Below are 17,408 nucleotides of genomic sequence, written 5' to 3' on the forward strand. Positions count from 1 at the left end.
CTAGCTGTCAAGGAAAGGCTATTCTTTCGTCACATTACTGTTGAGAAAAACTGCAGCATCTGTAATGCCCCTGAAGAGTCCATAATACATGCCACTTTTGAGTGTACTGCAGCAGCAGAAATCTGAGCAGCAAGTCCGTTGGTCGACCAGGTGAGTGCAGCCCCTTCGAGTAGTTTTGTTGAGCGTTTCTTATGGTGTTCGAAAAATATGTCAAAGGAGGAGCTATTGTATATGGCTTCCCTTGCTTGGGCTTCTTGGCATTGTAGGAATAAGTGTATTTTTGAGCAAGAAGATTTTAATGTTGTTGATGTAGCTCGAGGTTGGGTAAAATATGTGAAGGAATGCTCTGAGTATGCGGTTAGGACTACTCCTACCTCTGCTTTTGTCTCTGGTAATGCTGTAAACTCTTGGTGTTGTCCTGAGGCTGGGGTTGTGAAGGTGAATTGCGATGCTCACTTGGGTGTGAAGACAGGATTGGGCGTGGTGTGCAGGAACGAACAAGGTGTTATCCTTGCTACTGCTGTACGTGTGGTAGGGGCTGGCTGGGAGGTAAATGAAGCAGAGGCAGCAACTTGTAGATATGGCCTGCAAATGGCGAGAAGATTGGGCTTCGACCATGTTCACCTTGAGTCAGACGCTGCTAGTGTTGTGATGGCAGTAAATTCGAAAGCAAAGGGCTACTCTCCTATCTTCCTAGTGTATGATGATATCTCTAGTTTGGCTTCGTGTTTTAGTTCTTTTCGATTTTCTCATGTTAGGCGTGCGGGTAACACCCTAGCCCATAGTGTAGCACGATGGGAGTGTAGGGATTGTAATGAACGTGTTTCTCTCGGTCCTTTTCCCCAAAGCTTGACAACTTTGGCAGAAATTGTAATTCTCTAATAATAATCCGTTACGTTGTTTCAAAAAAAAAAAAAAAAAATCGCTCATTTTTAACTTTTATTTATTGGAAGTAAATATTTTCATTTCCTGGAACAGTTATACTCGTATTTCCCTTGAGGCCTCCCTCTCATTTTCTCTCTCCTCGTTCCCTCAAAATTTTCTTCGAGGGTCTTCTTCTCTAAGTCGAAACCCTCTCGAACCCTAAAACACACCCAGAAACCCCAAATATCTATCCATTATCTTAATTTTCCCCCCAAATTGATTTCAATTTCTGGGTTTATTGAGAATGCAGAATCAAAGAATGAAGCAACAACAACAAGCTTTGATGCAGCAAGCTCTTCTTCAGCAACAGTCTCTTTACCACCCTGGTCTTCTTGCTGCTCCTCAGGTATTTTTTCTTTTTGATCTATTTCAGTTTTAATTTCGCCCGATTTTGAGCTTTTGATTGCTTGTTTTGGTATCTAGGGATTTGGGTTTGTTTTAGGTTCGGTCATTTTGGATAGATGAATTTAGGGTTTTTGGAAAATTTTGATTTTGGTGTTTGATTTTTCTGTTTGTGTTTGATGTTTTACCTTTGTGAGCTAGGATGTGAAGTTTCGAAACTTTGGATTTTGTAATAATGGGGTCATTTTGATTTATTTTTTATTTGTCAGTCTCGTTGATTTTAGCTTGTTCGAGCTTAAGAGTGATTTTTTTTTTTTTTTTTTTTTTTTTTTTTGAATTCTTTTTTGGACTTGAAATTATTGCTTTACATAGAAATGGGGATCAACTTTTATGGTTTATGATATAAGCTTGGAAATTTGATTCAAGAATTCCAATGAGTATCAGTTTACCAAGTGTGAGCTGATTTCTTCAATTGTTTATGTCATTTCCACAAGTCATCTCTGTATCAAATGGTTATATTTGATGGCTAAATTAGGAGTTAAGCTAAAATATGGTCCCTCAACTTTGCCATTAGTAGCATATTTGGTCCTTCATCTTTGAAATGAGGCAAAAAGGTTCCCTCAACCACCCTTGCCTTACCAATTGTGGTGGAGGAACTTCCTAGTCAACAAAGTTTAGGGATGTCAATGCCTACTAAACCAAAGTTCAAGGACTTCCAGCGATGAGTCGGCAAAGTGTAGGAACTATACTTATTTTTTTCAAGCAAAAGTTTAGGGACTTGTTAGATCATAGTCAATTAATTAAATTAAATACAAACAAAAGTTTTTTTTTGAAACAATATAAACAAAAGCTTAGGAATTCATAAAGTGAGTTTTTTTAACCAAATATTTATAAAGTGAGTTGGCAAGAATAAAAATTGCTAATAGAATTTGATAATCATGATATATTTTATATTTTTTTTTTATCATTCCTTTACTTCCTACCATTTTTTCGTAATCAAATTTTATAAAATATATCCCACCTAAACTCGTTAACCACACATCCTCAAATCCTAACTCCTAACCCCTTGTATATTTCACACACCAAAATAAATTTAAATAAAAATAAATAAAACCAAAAAATATAATGTGTTTTCAAAGTGAGTAAGACAAAGCCAAACTTTGTAATATAAAACTAAATAAATTTATGAAACTAGAATAAGAATAATACCACCCACTTTTCTCATTAATTGACAATTTATTTTTTCATGAGTTTATGTTCTAAAAGGTTTTCAATTTTTTGGGTTTTTGTGTGTGAATTTCAAGGTTTCTTTTTTTCTATTTGTTTTGTGTTCTAAATGATTTTCAATTTTTTTGGGTTTTATGTGAGACAATTTTGAAGGCTTTCCTTTTTTTCTTCCTTTTTCTTGTGTTAATTTCTAGGAGAAAATAATGATTTCCTTAGAGCATTAACTAAATGTGTTTAACTGAAATAAATGACGACGACCATACATTCACGCTTAAATTATCTCACTTATATACTTTTAAAAAGTAAATAATTTTTACTAAAATTAAATTGGTTTAGTTGAAATGAAATTAGTTTAACTGAACTAAATTACACTTAGGGGTTAAAATTTATAATCACTCTTGTATGGGAGCATTATGTGTCCCTTTTAGGTCCCCAAACTTTGGCTTATAATAATTACATTAGCCACCTCACCCTATAATTGTCTCTAAACTTTCATTTCTAATTTAATTTAATTAATGCCAACTCATCAGCTAAAGGTCCCTAAAATTTGCATTTAAAATCATTAAATTTATTGCCACATGTGCACCAAGGTCCCTAAACTATGCTTAGTCAGATAATTTGTACCTGAAAAGTGAGTCATTGGTGGTTGATGGACCATTTTGCCTCATTTGAAAGTTGAGGGAGTAAAATGCTACAAATACCAAAGTTCAAGGACCGTATTTTAGCTTAACTCGCTGAATTAGTGTTTCTGGGGGATAGTATACTGTACGATATCAAAGTATCTTTTTCGCTGACCATAAACCAAAGTGTGTGTTTATAATCTTTGTTCTTGAGTTATATTATTACCTGTTGTTGCTGATTGTTTTGATTAGTAACCTGGTTTGATTTGGGTCTTGTTTACGATGTGGGGCGTGTTGTCGGACTTGGTGTACTTGTTATCTCAAATTAGGGTACTATCTTTCATATGCAGTCAGTCGCCTAGACTTTTCTGCTAAGTTTGAACTTGGCTGCTGAGTAGCTCGTTAGCTTGTGCTGGGTCTTTTGCCGTTCACCTTTTTGTTGGTAGAAGTTATGTCCTGTTTGCTTATATTTAGAGAGACCATAATGCTTTATAAGTTGCATTCTAAGCACGTCACCTTGACCTCTGTTTTTTTAGTATACTTGCATTGAACAGCAGTAATGGTTGCCTACATATTTTTTAGTATAAGTTGCATTTGAAAATGTATTTTTTTATCATCCCTCCTTATCCTCTATAAACTTACATATTTACCTGTCTTGAATGTTCAGATAGAGCCATACCCCAGTGGAAACCTTCCTCCGGGCTTTGATCCTTCTACATGCCGCAGTGTGTAAGTCTTGTTGCATATTTCTTACAATTGCTTTATGCTGCTTCTTTTAGCTTCTTTCATTTTATTTCAAATTAAAATAATTTTATGTGCATTTTTGGTTCGCTTATTCTGAAGGAGGTTCCTTATAGCACTTTTTTTCCCCTTGTTTTCTTCCTTTTTTTTTTTCTTTAATTTTCTAGTTTGTTTATCTTTTGAGAAAATGCAGGTATGTGGGTAATATTCATCCTCAAGTCACTGAACCATTAATCCAAGAGGTTTTTGCTAGTGCTGGCCCTGTTGAAGGTTGCAAGCTTATTAGGAAGGAAAAGGTATTCATTGCGGTTGTTAGGTTAATTAGTGAAAGGTCTATGACTTGTGGATATGAGTGAAAGATAGTGGATGGGAATTTCCTTTTTTTGTTTCTGCAGGATGAGCAAATGTAAGATTAATAAACTAGGACAATTTCCTCACTAAAGGGGGGCAAAGATCAAAAGGGCCATTATGTCTTGAGAATTATAACATGGGAGTAACTTTGACCTCAAAATCAAGAAGTACTGCTTAATGAAGCATGTATTTTGGGTTATTTGGACTACTTGATTCTTAAAATTTTCATAGACTCCTGAATTTGGGCAGCTTTAATGGGCCTTTAGACATCTACTCCCTTTGTGTCATAGTTTCCTGCACACTTTTGTTTTTATTAGTCAAATGGTTCAATTACACTTTTCTTTTTGAGTTATAGATAACTCTTTGCTATCTATCATGCTAACTTCTTTGATTTTTCTATCCCAATACTTAATCTTAATTAGTTTTCTCCATCCGTTAACTACTATGCCCTCCGTTCCACAATGTTAGTTCCATTTAGAATCTTTTGACTCTTAAAAATTAGAGGGAATCTTTTAAATTTCTTTCTCTATATAATAACAAAAATGTCATATGAGATCCAGTTTTACTCATCTTGATGAGTACTTAATTAATATTTAGTTTTTTATAATTTTTGCTAGTGTGAGATTAAAGATATTTGCGATCAAAGATTTGCATTGATATACGTAAATGGGACTAACATTATGAGACGGAGGGAGTATCATTCTTAATCTTTGTGCGAACCGCTAGCATGAAGAAATTTTAGAGTTAAAGAGAGTACTTCCTGGGAAATTTTTGATTTTCTTTATCCTATAAATTTTCTTTATCTATTTTGTTTTTAATTGTGATAAAATATTTTCATTGCTTTTGCTAGAAAGAGTGCTGCTTTGCCTGCTTAGTTGTGTGGTACAGCCTATTTAAGATTAGCTCTTAGATTATAGTTTGGTGCTAACTAAATTCTTTTGCTACTTGCAGTCATCCTATGGTTTCATTCACTACTATGATCGCAGATTTGCCAGCATGGCTATATTGACACTTAATGGAAGGCATTTGTGAGTGGTAACTTGTTTGGTTTTTCTATCTAGTCTGCATATTTTGCTGCCTTTTCTTATGTTAATATTTGTTATATAGGTTTGGGCAGCCTATAAAGGTTAATTGGGCGTATACTAGTGGTCAGCGAGAAGACACTTCAAGTAAGTTCGTCATCATCTTGGTTCTAGTTATCTAGTACAATTTATATCTGATGTTTTTCATATAGTGGCTTAGTTACTGACACCTGTGAAGATTCTTCAGACCACTTCAATGTATTTGTTGGTGACCTGAGTCCTGAGGTTACCGATGCGATGCTATTTGCTTGTTTTTCCACGTATCCCAGTTGTTCGTAAGCGTCATTCCTCCCTGTCTTTATTTGAAATTTTCCTCGCTTAATACTTGTAGTAGATGTTACATATCAATTTTTTTTGATTGAATTTTGTCAATGCTGAATGATGATACCCAAGGCTGTGTTTGTAGGTGAATTTTGGTGGTTTACATATTTAATTGACTTGGTTATTTTCTTCTTTTCTTAGAGATGCAAGAGTAATGTGGGATCAGAAAACTGGGCGTTCCAGGGGGTTCGGTTTTGTTTCATTTCGCAACCAGCAGGTGGTTTCATTTCTTCTTCTGCTTTTTTTTTTCTTTCTTTTTCCTCTCCCTCATTATTATTTTTTGTACTATAAATTCCTCGTTTAACATTTACTTTTGATGCTACAGGATGCCCAGAGTGCTATAAATGATCTTACTGGTTAGTGCAATTCAAATCATGCACGTTATTCTCCCTTTCTTTATTATCTTGATGCTGTATGTCTTGCATCGTTCAGAGCAAGATGTTCATCATATGTTTCTCTCTTCCCCATTCGTTGAATGTTTCTTAGAGGGATTTGTATAATTTTTGGTGGAATTTTTTCGCTTACATTTGTCTTTTTTCTAGTCATTATTACAATATAAAGTGGATATTTCACACCTGGATAAGTGAACTTTTTTTGCTTCAATATTTTTGCTTATGTCACAGATGTAACTTCTTATTCCTACTTGGTTTAATTTAGATAAAATTGTGTTTTATTTGGTTGTATAATAAGGCTATGGTATGTTTAAAACTTGGGATTCTTATTTGAAGTTTAGAACTGATGGGACCTCGTATGACTGGAGAAAATATTGTCATTTTGACTCTTATTTGCTTTTAAAGCTGTCTAACTGTTTTTCCTTTCTTATCAAGGGTGTGACTCCCCATTGTTCCTAGACACATGGATTTCCTTCTGATTTATTGTAATTTTACATTTCAACATAACTATAATAATGTTCTGTACTTCTGTATGTATATTTCAGGGAAATGGCTTGGTAGTAGGCAGATACGCTGCAATTGGGCCACTAAAGGTGCTACTAACAATGATGATAAGCAAAGTACTGATTCAAAAAGTGTGGTGGAATTGACAAATGGTTCATCAGGTTTGTAATTATCCCGCATTATGTTCTAGGATTTCATTCATTTCAGTCAGGTTTGTAATTATCCCACATTATGTTCTAGGATTTCATTCATTTCAGTTCAAAACATCTTTTACCTTATTTGGTTATTATTGAGTCGGTGAAATGGTTTTAGGCATTAGTTCCAAGACCATTGCTTAAATAAAGGTTGAAGTTATGTTTCGTTATTGTTTTTGGTATAATTATAACAGTTACAATTGAGTCATGGAGGTCAACTGACGCTAAGGTGGATGTGATTCAATATATATGGAATTAAAATAGACAAAGGAATGCAGAGTTCGAATTCTAATGATAGTAACATGAATGGGCTTTTTTTTTCTTTTTCTTTTTCTTTTTCTTTTATTTTTTTATTTATTTTTTTTATTGGCAAATTGTGATTCATTTTCATCTTCAGTGGAGTTAGATTCTGTTGTCTCACTGTCTGGCCCTGGTTGTGGATTAGATTAAAATGCCAGCTGTTGTTTGACTTGTTGCATGTCACTTTGTCAGAACTAGCTTACCCTTGTATATGCATAGATATAACACACACTATGTCTTGAATGAGCCTCTTTAGTTGAGGCTTGGCAATGATGTTGATGTTCTTAGGTCCTGACATAAGGTGTCAAATGTATGTTTAAAAAATTGAATGTGTCCTTATTAGCTGAGTGCATTATTATTGCAAGTGTCTTCAATCTGTTGGCTTAGAGTCTGTTGTCAGTCTGTCACAGCTTTACGAGTTTGTTATCAAAGTGCATGGAAGGAATGGGTGTGCCTTTGGGTTGATTAAGTGGAGAATAGATAACAAGGTTCATAGAGGAATCTACGTGCTCAGCTTGCTTATTAGCCTGTCTGGATTCTTAAAACTGATGATTCTAGATCTGTTGTTCATCTTAGGAAAGTATTCACTTTTAATTAGCATATATACTGCTCTTTTTTGGCTATAGATTCTGATTTCGAAGGCACCCAGGAGATTTCATCCTGTATCAGCAAGGCAAGGGTAGGTACCTGTCTTCACAATTGGCATCATAAGTAAACTTCTGTATGTGTTCACCTAAGCTTATTTTGACCCTTTAGGAAGACTGCCGCGCTGGGTACTAGATCTTCACTCTTCAAAAGGAACAACTCTTCTTCACTCAAGACCTCTGAGATTCTGTTAAATGTTAATGCGACTAATAAAACGCCATACAATTTTTCCTGATTTTGAAGCCATGATAATGAAAGGTCTTAGTGCCTAGAAAATTCAGATATTGAGTCAATTCTTACTTATATTTGCCAGCCTGGTGCCTTTGTGTAGAAATTTGAAATTCTTGGCTTAAATTGTGATAGATAGCCCACTGAAATATGGACTGTAGTGACTTGTGAGAAAGATTGCAATGAAAACTTGAAAGGTAAATCAGCATTAGGTTTAGATTTTTTGTTATATAGTACAATGCGAACTTAGGAAAATATTGTTGAAGCACGCACCTGTTCTTAAACCATCGCCTGCAGTGATTTTCTGCCCGGACTCTGTTCATTGAATATTTTTTTTTTTTTTTTGTTGGAGCAACGTTGGAAGTCCAGTCTATATTAGTATACTGCATACCACAGCATTTGCTATAGGCCCTGTAACCAATCTTTATAGCTGAAACCTGTTTCTAGAAATCTTCTTGACATGGTGAAGTATTTCCCTGCCTATAAGGTGTTGTCTTTCCTTTTTAACACAATGTTTTTGAGCTCATCAACACAGTAAAGAGTTGGAGACATGTGGCGATGTGTTTTTTTTTTAAATATTATTTTTTTTTTTTTTTTTTTTGGTGTGTAGATTTTAATCTACTATTTCAAAGAATTCAATGAAGTATACATTATTGCTATTCAATGGAGAAGGCTTCTAGTGACTTTCATGTACTGTTAATTTTTAATCTTATTTTGTGTGCATGAGTCTGAGTCTCTGCTGGATATCTGGGATGAGTCTCCATGCAAATGACAGTGACCAACTTGGAGAAGGATATAAATGATTCCATCATGAATCATTATTGTGTTTATAGTAATGAGTGGCTCTTTTACCTGCCCTCATTGGCAAATATATGTTTTCTGAAATTTAACAAACTGGTGACAAAATAAAAACTCTAGTGAACCACCTATAATATTCAGACTTTTTTCTTCTAAATCATCTTGCATTTGGTGTTCTTCTGCTGTTTTCCTTGTGTTTATGCTCCTACAGAATAGGTTATCTCTGAATTATCCATGCATATCATTGCATAGCAACTTCTCTATTTTGTGATGAAATCTTTTTGGGAATTTCAGAAGATGGAAAGGAGGCCACAAACAGCGAAGCCCCTGAAAACAATCCTCAGTATACAACTGTATATGTTGGGAATCTTGCCCCTGAGGTAATGCAATGTCACTTATCCTCTTTTTTTGCTCCTCTTTTTTTTTTTTTTTTTTTTTTTTCCTTATTGTTTACAATGGAAGGATAGTGTTCCATTTTTGCTTATACAACTAGATTTACTCGCTGTGCCCTATCCAGTAGCATCCTTATTGTGGCTGAAGGGTTGTCAAATATGTTGCTGTTTTCTTGAGCACACCATTTCATGTTTCTTATAATCACTGTTAGATTTTTTAATGCTTTTGAAGAATTTTGGTCAAATGTGCTGTGTTATACTGTTAATTGGAGTAGGGGGATATGGCCTGTGTTTGCATTTACATGAATTAGTGCGGTTAAATCTAAAATATTACGGTAAGAACCAGAGTTATAAGAAATGATGCTTGTTATACAAGGGTTCTTGACTAATGCTAGAAGAGAATGGGCAGATTTTACCGCTGATTGACCATGTTTTGCTTGCAGACCACCCAGCTTGATCTCCATCGCCACTTCCATAGTTTGGGTGCTGGAGCTATTGAAGAAGTGAGGGTGCAGCGAGACAAAGGCTTTGGCTTTGTTAGGTACAGCACTCATGCAGAAGCAGCTTTGGCCATTCAGTTGGGAAATACACAAAGTATGCTTTTGGGCAAATTAATCAAGGTATATCTTGTGAATCTTATTTTGAATTTTTACAACAATGTACATAGATAGTGTGGTCTTGTTATGTTATAAATTATAATGCATACATGTTCAAATTTCACTATTCATGGAAGTATGCATGAGTTTCACCAGGATATTGATTTTTTCTAACCTTGTGACATCATGGTTTTGCATGATGCATTTGATCATTCTATGTTATCCATTTAATGTAATAGGTGCTTTGACTTAGGTCTTTTGTTATTGAGGCATGTTGCTTACTTAACCTCCCTTTCCCAAAATTGCTTATCCCATCTGCTAGACTGATTGTATGTTATGTGCACATGAGAAAGTGGGTTAAGCTCCAGACTGTTCCTCTAGCTGTTTTCTTGAAACTCTTTTGTAGTTGTATTTTCCTTCTTTCTTAGATGCATATTTAAATATTTCTGCTGTCTGGCTTCCTGATGGTTTGTCATGTGCTTGTAGTGCTCCTGGGGAAGCAAGCCGACACCAGCAGGGACAGCTTCAAACCCACTTCCTCCACCTGCCCCTGCACCTCTAGGCCTTTCTGCTACAGATCTTCTTTCTTATGAGAGGCAACTAGCTATGAGTAAGATGGGTGGGATGCATGCTCTGATGCATACACAGGGGCCACATCCACTCAACAAGGGTAGTATGGGAATGACAGCTGCTGGAGCTAGCCAAGCTATTTATGATGGCGGGTATCAAAATGTTGCTGCCCAGCAAATGATGTACTACCATTAAGATCTTGATGCACAGCCCTTCTGGATTCGTTCTGTCCTGCAGATCTGCATTCGTGTGTCTAAAAATTGTTTTATTAGCTATCTATGTTTCTCCTTTATGTGGGGGGTGGGATTGAGGCATTTTACCCTCCCTGTACTTGATTGTGCTGTGTGTTGATGCATGATGTAACCTTTTTTTCCCCCCACCTTTTCTTTACCCCGGCTTTTGAAATTTCTGTTTCTTTTTTATTTTCTTTTCTTCCTATCTTGTAGGAACTGATGGTTGATCTAGAGGAAGTTTGTCCATTATGGACAGTAGCTTATATATATATGTATTTTTCTATTTTTTCTCTTATGGACTTTGGATGAGCATATTGTTTTGGAGCCTTGTGACAGCATTTTATGAGGAAGTTTTCTGTGTATACTAATTTCCCATATATGACAGTTATGACTAAAATATTATGAGATATTTACTATCTAGGTGTACACTTTTTCACCTGTTAACATAGTGTTACCTTTTTCTTTCTGGTGTTGGCTAGTTTCTGCTATTGATCTATTGATCTTTTAGCCCAAAAGTTGTAAGCTAATCCAACCCACCAACAGCTACATTGCTACGGTTTGTCCAGAAACTTAGAACCTCTGTTGCGTAGCTGATTATGCTTCTCTGTTATGAAGATTAAGTTTCTGACAAATTGTGTAGGCTATAGCGAGGGAAAGTATTACAAATTAAAATCAAACTTTGAAACATAAAGTGAAAGAAAAAAGAATTGATCATTCCTCAGATTAAATCTAGCCGTGATGTGATACAAAAGCTTTCTGATATGATTCTGATTTTACAAAAATTGCACTACATCTCTAGAGTTGCTAGCAAAGGACAGTAATGATTATAAATAAACAGGTTAATCTTCTAGTCTAGCAATATACTTGTCATAGAATTTTCCAGCTTTTTCAAGATCCCCAAGCTCAGTATAGCAGTCAGCAATCGCACCATATGCCTCTGTATTACCTGAAGTTTCTCCTATGCGCTTAGATATACCCAGTACCATGTTGTGGTATCTTATGGCTTCACGGTACTTCCCTTGTCTTTGCAAGGAGGCTCCTGAAAAGCATTTTAACAGTTCAATATTAATGCATGCATATTTGATCTTGTGTTGTAGCACGCAAGGGGAAAATCAATACCAATAATGTTGAGGGACTGAGGGGTGATGACCCACTCAGGGACGGAGTATCCAATCCTCAAATAAATGGTAAACCACATGTGAAACTAAATGTTTTTTATTTTCAGAAAAAGATTTGATACGTAACCCCGCTCTCAAATTGTTTCATACTTACTCTTAACATGGAACAGAAAGCATGCGTGCACACATTAAGCTGGATAAGGTAGACCTTCTGGCCCTATTTGACCATGGGCGGATAGAAATATCATTAGCAGTTCTAATAAGGTACATGAAATAATAGTTCCTATTAGAGCTAACAGATTGTTTTTCATAACTACATAATCAAGCACAAGGAAAAATGTATACCTTGTATAAGCTATGACAGTGGTACAAGGTAATTGGCAAATTTTAACATTTATGCAAATCTACTTAGTCTTGTACAGAGCATAATGTTATGCTCCTATCATCTATAGTATTATTAAAACTCAATGAGATAACATGGTATTGCCATGTGTCATCCTTCATTTAATAAATTTGGCGCCACATGAGCAATGACATGTCAAGACCTATTCTTCTACACTAAATATAAAAATTCAATGCAAAATATTATTAAAACTCAATGGGACAACATAGTATTGCCATGTGTCATCCTTCATTTAATAAATTTGGTGCCACATGAGCAATGACATGTCAAAACCTATTCTTCTACACTAAATTATCAAAATTCAATGCAAAATTATGATTGAAATATAATTTGAACCACTAAACATAAGAACGACATTTACTATCAAACTATCAATGTCTCTTAATACTTATTGTTCTTAATAGAATGATTTAAACTACGCGATGTAACTTTCAAATTTGACTGTAATGCTCCTTATTTCACAACTTTGTATTAACTACTCAATATTATATTATTGTTTTATCATTTATTATTCAATTAATAAGCATATCTAAATTCCTTTTTTAATTTCAACTTCAATTTAACATTGAAACTTTGTAACCGTTGATGGAATCAAATATTTCCACCATATATTTTTTAGTTTACTCCTTTAATGTGTAATCAAAGTGACTAATTAAACAATTAGTATTGAATTTTTTTAAAAAAAATAACTACAATATTATAAAATATAAGCAATGACCCGGGACATCGTCCGGGCCAAAAACTAGTTAACCTATTAAAAATGGGCCAATACACTCGTTCCGTACTACATAGCACTTGCTTTAAATGGATGTCTCAAAAATGCACATTTACCTTTTCAAATCTCTCTTCATTAACCCTTTTTTCTTAATTTTCTCTCATTATCTACTTTTCTAAATTCACATGCCAATCCAAATAAGATATCTACTTAAGGACACAGGTATATACTATAAGGGATAATATCTACTCCTTTTCCCCTAATGTAATTTTTACTAAACAGCTTATATGTCCACAAATGAAAAACCCATACAAGTACCTCATTTGTTTATTTTCCCAGCTGCTATGTTATCATCTAAATAACAGAAACTACATTGGGAAATTTGAGGACTAAAGCTAATAATTTCACCAACTTGTCTCTGTTGGGATGTTATTTTGTTTGATTCGCAGATTCATGTATTGGCTCGTTTTGGTGGCTATTGACTGGACACTTGATGGTGTATGAACAAAGAAGCAAAGTTAAAGGGGCAGAAAGTGCTGATGTAAAAATCAATAGCAGAACATATAGTCAGATCATAAGGTAGAGCAAAAACCAACCTAGGCCTCTGGCAGCTTTCTTTTCCTCGATAGGATCATTCAAATTCTTCGCAAGTTCCTGAGCAACCTTAAACTCTGTAAATGCTTTATCTGGTTCTTGGTTCCTTAGATAATTCTTCCCAGCCTTCAGACGAGAAATCAACTCCTCTTTCTTTGGATCAACTATTACTTCACTCTCTGGGACTCTGTTACTAACAGGGGCATAGCTTAAGCTAGGCGCATAAGATTCAATTTTTGCTTGTCTTCTTAGTGCTGCATTAATCTGACGCAGTTGTTCATTGAGTCTTTCGAGTTCCCCCTTCCTTTGCCGGGCCAGAAGTCCTGTGATCGAAGCATAGAATATTAAGACAAAGCACCAACAATCTGCTACCACCTGGGAATTTAGTATGACCATATGCGGATAGAATTATTAGCTATCAAGCTTATATACTTGGACACAGGGGCCGAGTACAGGAGAAATTGGCAATTTGTGTAACTAAGGCCTTTATTTTTATTGATCAACAAATAATGAAAAGTAGGTGAAGCTGAAGAATTATTCATAGCTAATACTTCATTGGCTCTGCATATATCTGAAACCGATAAGATTTTCCAAAGGACAGTGGCTGCAGCACAGCACATTTTAGGTCCAATTCATATGACAAGGGAAAATGCGCGCAAAAGTAGAAATTGTATAACTATTGTTTCCACATTTCGATGATTAGTTCAAGCAATAAGCCAATAATGCTCTCAGATGAAAGATCCAACCCAGTAACAGAGATGCAATCTTATTAAACATGCACAAGGATGTCTTCCTCTTGTGGTAAGAGGCAACTTACTAGGCATGTGAGCATTATGGCTTCTCTCATGCAACTAACACAGACATTACTCAAGCAGTAATCAACAAGATGAGTTTCATCTAGTAAAGGCTCGCCTATCACCTTCAGCCCTCCATATGGTTCTAGTGTAATCATAAAGCAAACTTTGGATGAGTTTCTTCACAACCTCCAGGGATCAAGCTGAGACAAAGATAGTAAGCCTGTCTTAGCAGTATTCTTATTGCCAACTTTAAGCCTCGTTCCCTCTATCATTTTATACAGATTCTACGTTTCCCAGTCTCAAATAGTTTACCAAAGAGTTCAGTCTGAAATATGAGAAGCAAAAAAAGACATACTCACCTCCAACAGTTGCCCCAACAAGCGCTACAAATAAGAGCACAGGCATATTGAAGAAGGAATTGACTGCCTCATTTGTTTCCGCTAGAGCTTCTGAAGGCATAGCCAGAAACATGGCATTAGTCAATAGAACTGCCCTTGTAGGAAATCTGGCAATCCGCGCTTCCTGTCATGTTGACAAATGCTCAAGTTATGAGACAAAAGCTTGACACCAAAATGACCAAAATACTAGTAGAAAATGATTATTCAAATGTTTTACATACTTCGTAGCTTTTAAATATTGCATCAATCCTGGAGAATGTTAGTCAAATGTTTCTATACTTAAGGCTCACTATCTAATATACTTGAAATTAAAATGATTGGAAGCCAGAAAGTTAGAACCTTCTAATTTGGGTCAAACCATACATGAGAACTGAAATAGTGGAAAATCTATCAGGAAGGTCACAAATCAACTTATTAATAAACTGCTTGGCATAGGTATCTGACTGCGATTAAGGGAATTTAAGAGGTTATGCAGCAGTTTTCCATATTTTTTTTATGAATACTTTTCTTATTGTTTCTTTGTGAAATTAAGTAGCTCCATATCTGAAAAGCAAGGCTAAGGTCACATGTGGCATGGAAAGAGAAAATATTAAGGCTAAGGAGGATCCAAGGTTTCAAATCACAACTGACGTCTGGTGATTAAATGGAAAAAAAAAATACACTATGAGTGAAACAACTATTCAGCATACCAGATTGGCAAAAAGGCTTCGGTAATCATCTTTAGAGAGTGATGGAGACGTATGAATGCAACTTTTTATGTTAATCTTGTTCTGGAGCCGGTTTATAGATGACATTCCAGGATATATCCCATAAATCTTAGACAGTGCAGATGCAGCAACTTGACTAGACAGAATGAGTTTCTTTGGATCATATGGCAGCATCGCTGAATCCCCTAAAACAAACACCCACATTTGCCCTCAGAAGAATATAATGTATTTGTAACTCAAGAATGCAAGATAACTTCAGAACCAATTAGGAGAGATCCAAAATCCAAAAACAGACGTACATCACTATCTGACATTACCAATAAAGAATTATACTGCTTTCCTTGTCTCAAATTGTTGTCAGCCTTCTCATACATTAGTTCAGAGACTTCAGACGATGTCTACAGTGATTGTGAACTCTTAAAACTCTTAATATTCACTAACATGCTGTCCTTGCCATCAAGTAATTACATTTTCGAGTTCTCAGACATCTGTTACATACGAGCATGTCACTTAGAATTGTGGTGACTGCTCAGTGACAGAGTCTAACATGGATAGGAAACCATGAATTAAATATCAGTCAAGCTGGCAACTGCTCTCACAGGCATGCAAGAAACGCATAGTACAAGTTATAAAAGTAATTTGGGACATGGGAGGTCCAAATTCACACCCACAAAACAGAAAGCATGAAACATAGAAATCAACAGTCAACACTTCTAAGTTATCAATCAAAGCAACAAAAAGGAATATCCAAACATTCGAAAGGACTGGTCGTTCCTGCGAGATTTAGGAGGCGGTGCAGCACCAGCTGTATACCTAACGGTAAGGGTTACCCTTTCTAGCCTAGTAGCCTCTGGATTTCTAAGTTATAATTAGAACAAGAACACTAGCTTAATAGACAATCTTCAGAATGCCACATTAAGTTTACTCATCACCCCTGCATTTCATAACACCTTCAGTTCTGTATAATATACCCACACTCTAGTACTCTACAGTCTTGCATCAAAAACCTTCACACAAACTCCACCACAAATTAAATCAGTTAATAATAAAAAAAAAGGGTAACTTTCGCATAAGATTGAAGAATATAAAGCGGGTTAAAACCCGAATTTTGAGTACGAAACACAAACATTACCAACTAATCTAGCTTGCAAAAACGCCAAACTAAAACACCCAGATCAGAATTTCATAAATTAAGCAGGAAAAATACAGAAATTCTTCAAATGGGTAACAGAATTATGAAAGGCTCAAACAACAGCAATTTACAACATAAAAGAGGATGATTGAGTAAAATTAGTACTGACCCTCGAATTTAAACTTTCTGGAGAACAATTGCTGCCAAGAAGAATTACCAGACTGCTTTACAGGAGTAAGAAGTGAAGAACAGTGAAATATCATCGCCATTTTTATCTTGTTTTTCTGATAAATTGTAGACAGGAGAGAGAAATGGGTATGGAATTTCACGAATTGGGAGCTCCAAAAGAGAGAGAAAATGAAAAGAGTAATGAAATTGTAGTGGAAGAAAAAAAGATGATTTCCAATATTTTTATCAGAAAACCAAGTACCGTTTGCTAGAATTGAACAGATTTCCAAGGGGTGGATAAAGAGTGATAATACTGATAAATTGCCCCTTTTTTTTATTACTAATGCTAATTGCTACAGTACTGGTGTTTTAAATACCTTGTAAAATAAATATTCCGTAGTCACTACGTAATTTGTACATTTAGGTGGAATCGTAAAATACGAGAATGATGATTAAGGCATTAGCCAGCTAAGGCCCCATTCTTTAGAGCTGCTCTGCTCTGCTTTGCTCTGCTGAAATCTGCTCTGCTTTGCTCTGCTCTGCTGAAATCTGCTCTGCTCTGCCCTGCCCTGCTCTGCTTAAAATTAATACTTAATATTGAATTATTATAATAATAATGTATATTTAATAATAATAAATAATTAATACTTAATGATAATAATAATAAATATTTAATAATAATAAATAAATAATATTTAATAATAATAATATATAATTAATATTTAATAATAATAATATATAATTAATATTTAATAATAATAAATATATAAATAATATTTAATAATATATTAATATTAATATTTAATATTATTAAATATTAATATTTAATAATAATAATAATAATTAATATTTAATAATAATAATATTAATAATAATATAATTAATATTTAATAATAATAATATTAATAATAATATA

General features: G+C 34.8%; 3 protein-coding genes across 5 annotated transcripts; 2 read left to right on the plus strand and 1 right to left on the minus strand.

Annotated features, from left to right (window-relative positions):
* The first annotated feature begins 207 nt into the window (after positions 1 to 207).
* Positions 208 to 882, plus strand: LOC145570735 (uncharacterized). Its single transcript, XM_081629885.1, has one exon. It carries the CDS (start codon positions 208 to 210, stop codon positions 880 to 882), a length of 675 nt encoding a protein of 224 aa, XP_081486011.1.
* A 102-nt stretch (positions 883 to 984) lies between these two features.
* Positions 985 to 10,755, plus strand: LOC145570158 (oligouridylate-binding protein 1B-like). 2 transcript variants are annotated; one of them, XM_081629170.1, is made up of 12 exons: positions 985 to 1,270; positions 3,781 to 3,842; positions 4,048 to 4,150; positions 5,157 to 5,233; positions 5,313 to 5,374; positions 5,466 to 5,562; positions 5,750 to 5,825; positions 5,934 to 5,964; positions 6,546 to 6,665; positions 8,964 to 9,049; positions 9,505 to 9,681; positions 10,144 to 10,755. In XM_081629170.1, the coding sequence occupies exons 1-12, from the start codon at positions 1,169 to 1,171 to the stop codon at positions 10,420 to 10,422; spliced, it is 1,272 nt and encodes a 423-aa protein (XP_081485296.1). In that variant the 5' UTR covers positions 985 to 1,168; the 3' UTR covers positions 10,423 to 10,755. The 2 variants fall into 2 exon arrangements, with proteins under 2 accessions (XP_081485296.1, XP_081485297.1); XM_081629171.1 differs by having other exon boundaries at positions 5,475 to 5,562.
* Positions 10,756 to 11,152: 397 nt separating this feature from the next.
* Positions 11,153 to 16,806, minus strand: LOC145571794 (protein FLUORESCENT IN BLUE LIGHT, chloroplastic-like). Of its 2 annotated transcripts, none has more exons than XM_081630832.1 (5): positions 16,494 to 16,806; positions 15,175 to 15,368; positions 14,447 to 14,609; positions 13,293 to 13,613; positions 11,153 to 11,499 (listed from the first exon to the last, which is right to left on the minus strand). In XM_081630832.1, exons 1-5 carry the CDS (start codon positions 16,591 to 16,593, stop codon positions 11,300 to 11,302), a joined length of 978 nt encoding a protein of 325 aa, XP_081486958.1. In that variant the 5' UTR covers positions 16,594 to 16,806; the 3' UTR covers positions 11,153 to 11,299. The 2 variants fall into 2 exon arrangements, with proteins under 2 accessions (XP_081486958.1, XP_081486957.1); XM_081630831.1 differs by having other exon boundaries at positions 15,175 to 15,377; positions 16,494 to 16,805.
* Between the last annotated feature and the right edge of the window lie 602 nt (positions 16,807 to 17,408).

The sequence above is a fragment of the Chenopodium album genome, chromosome 12, assembly GCF_948465745.1.
Source record: "Chenopodium album chromosome 12, dcCheAlbu1.1, whole genome shotgun sequence".
Taxonomy (NCBI): Eukaryota; Viridiplantae; Streptophyta; class Magnoliopsida; order Caryophyllales; family Amaranthaceae; genus Chenopodium; species Chenopodium album.

What these genes read in the sequence shown, in the direction of transcription:
- LOC145571794 (XM_081630831.1), bottom strand. Translation starts at nt 16,593, where the DNA reads ATGGCGATGATATTTCACTGTTCTTCACTTCTTACTCCTGTAAAGCAG. An exon ending in TGTTGGGGCAACTGTTGGAG is followed by an intron (nt 13,614 to 14,446) that starts GTGAGTATGTCT and finishes CTTCGATCACAG; the next exon opens with GACTTCTGGCCCGGCAAAGG. An exon ending in GAAAGCTGCCAGAGGCCTAG is followed by an intron (nt 11,500 to 13,292) that starts GTTGGTTTTTGC and finishes AATGCTTTTCAG; the next exon opens with GAGCCTCCTTGCAAAGACAA.
- LOC145570735 (XM_081629885.1), top strand. Translation starts at nt 208, where the DNA reads ATGTCAAAGGAGGAGCTATTGTATATGGCTTCCCTTGCTTGGGCTTCT.
- LOC145570158 (XM_081629170.1), top strand. Translation starts at nt 1,169, where the DNA reads ATGCAGAATCAAAGAATGAAGCAACAACAACAAGCTTTGATGCAGCAA. An exon ending in GTCTTCTTGCTGCTCCTCAG is followed by an intron (nt 1,271 to 3,780) that starts GTATTTTTTCTT and finishes TTGAATGTTCAG; the next exon opens with ATAGAGCCATACCCCAGTGG. An exon ending in TTGGGAATCTTGCCCCTGAG is followed by an intron (nt 9,050 to 9,504) that starts GTAATGCAATGT and finishes TTTTGCTTGCAG; the next exon opens with ACCACCCAGCTTGATCTCCA.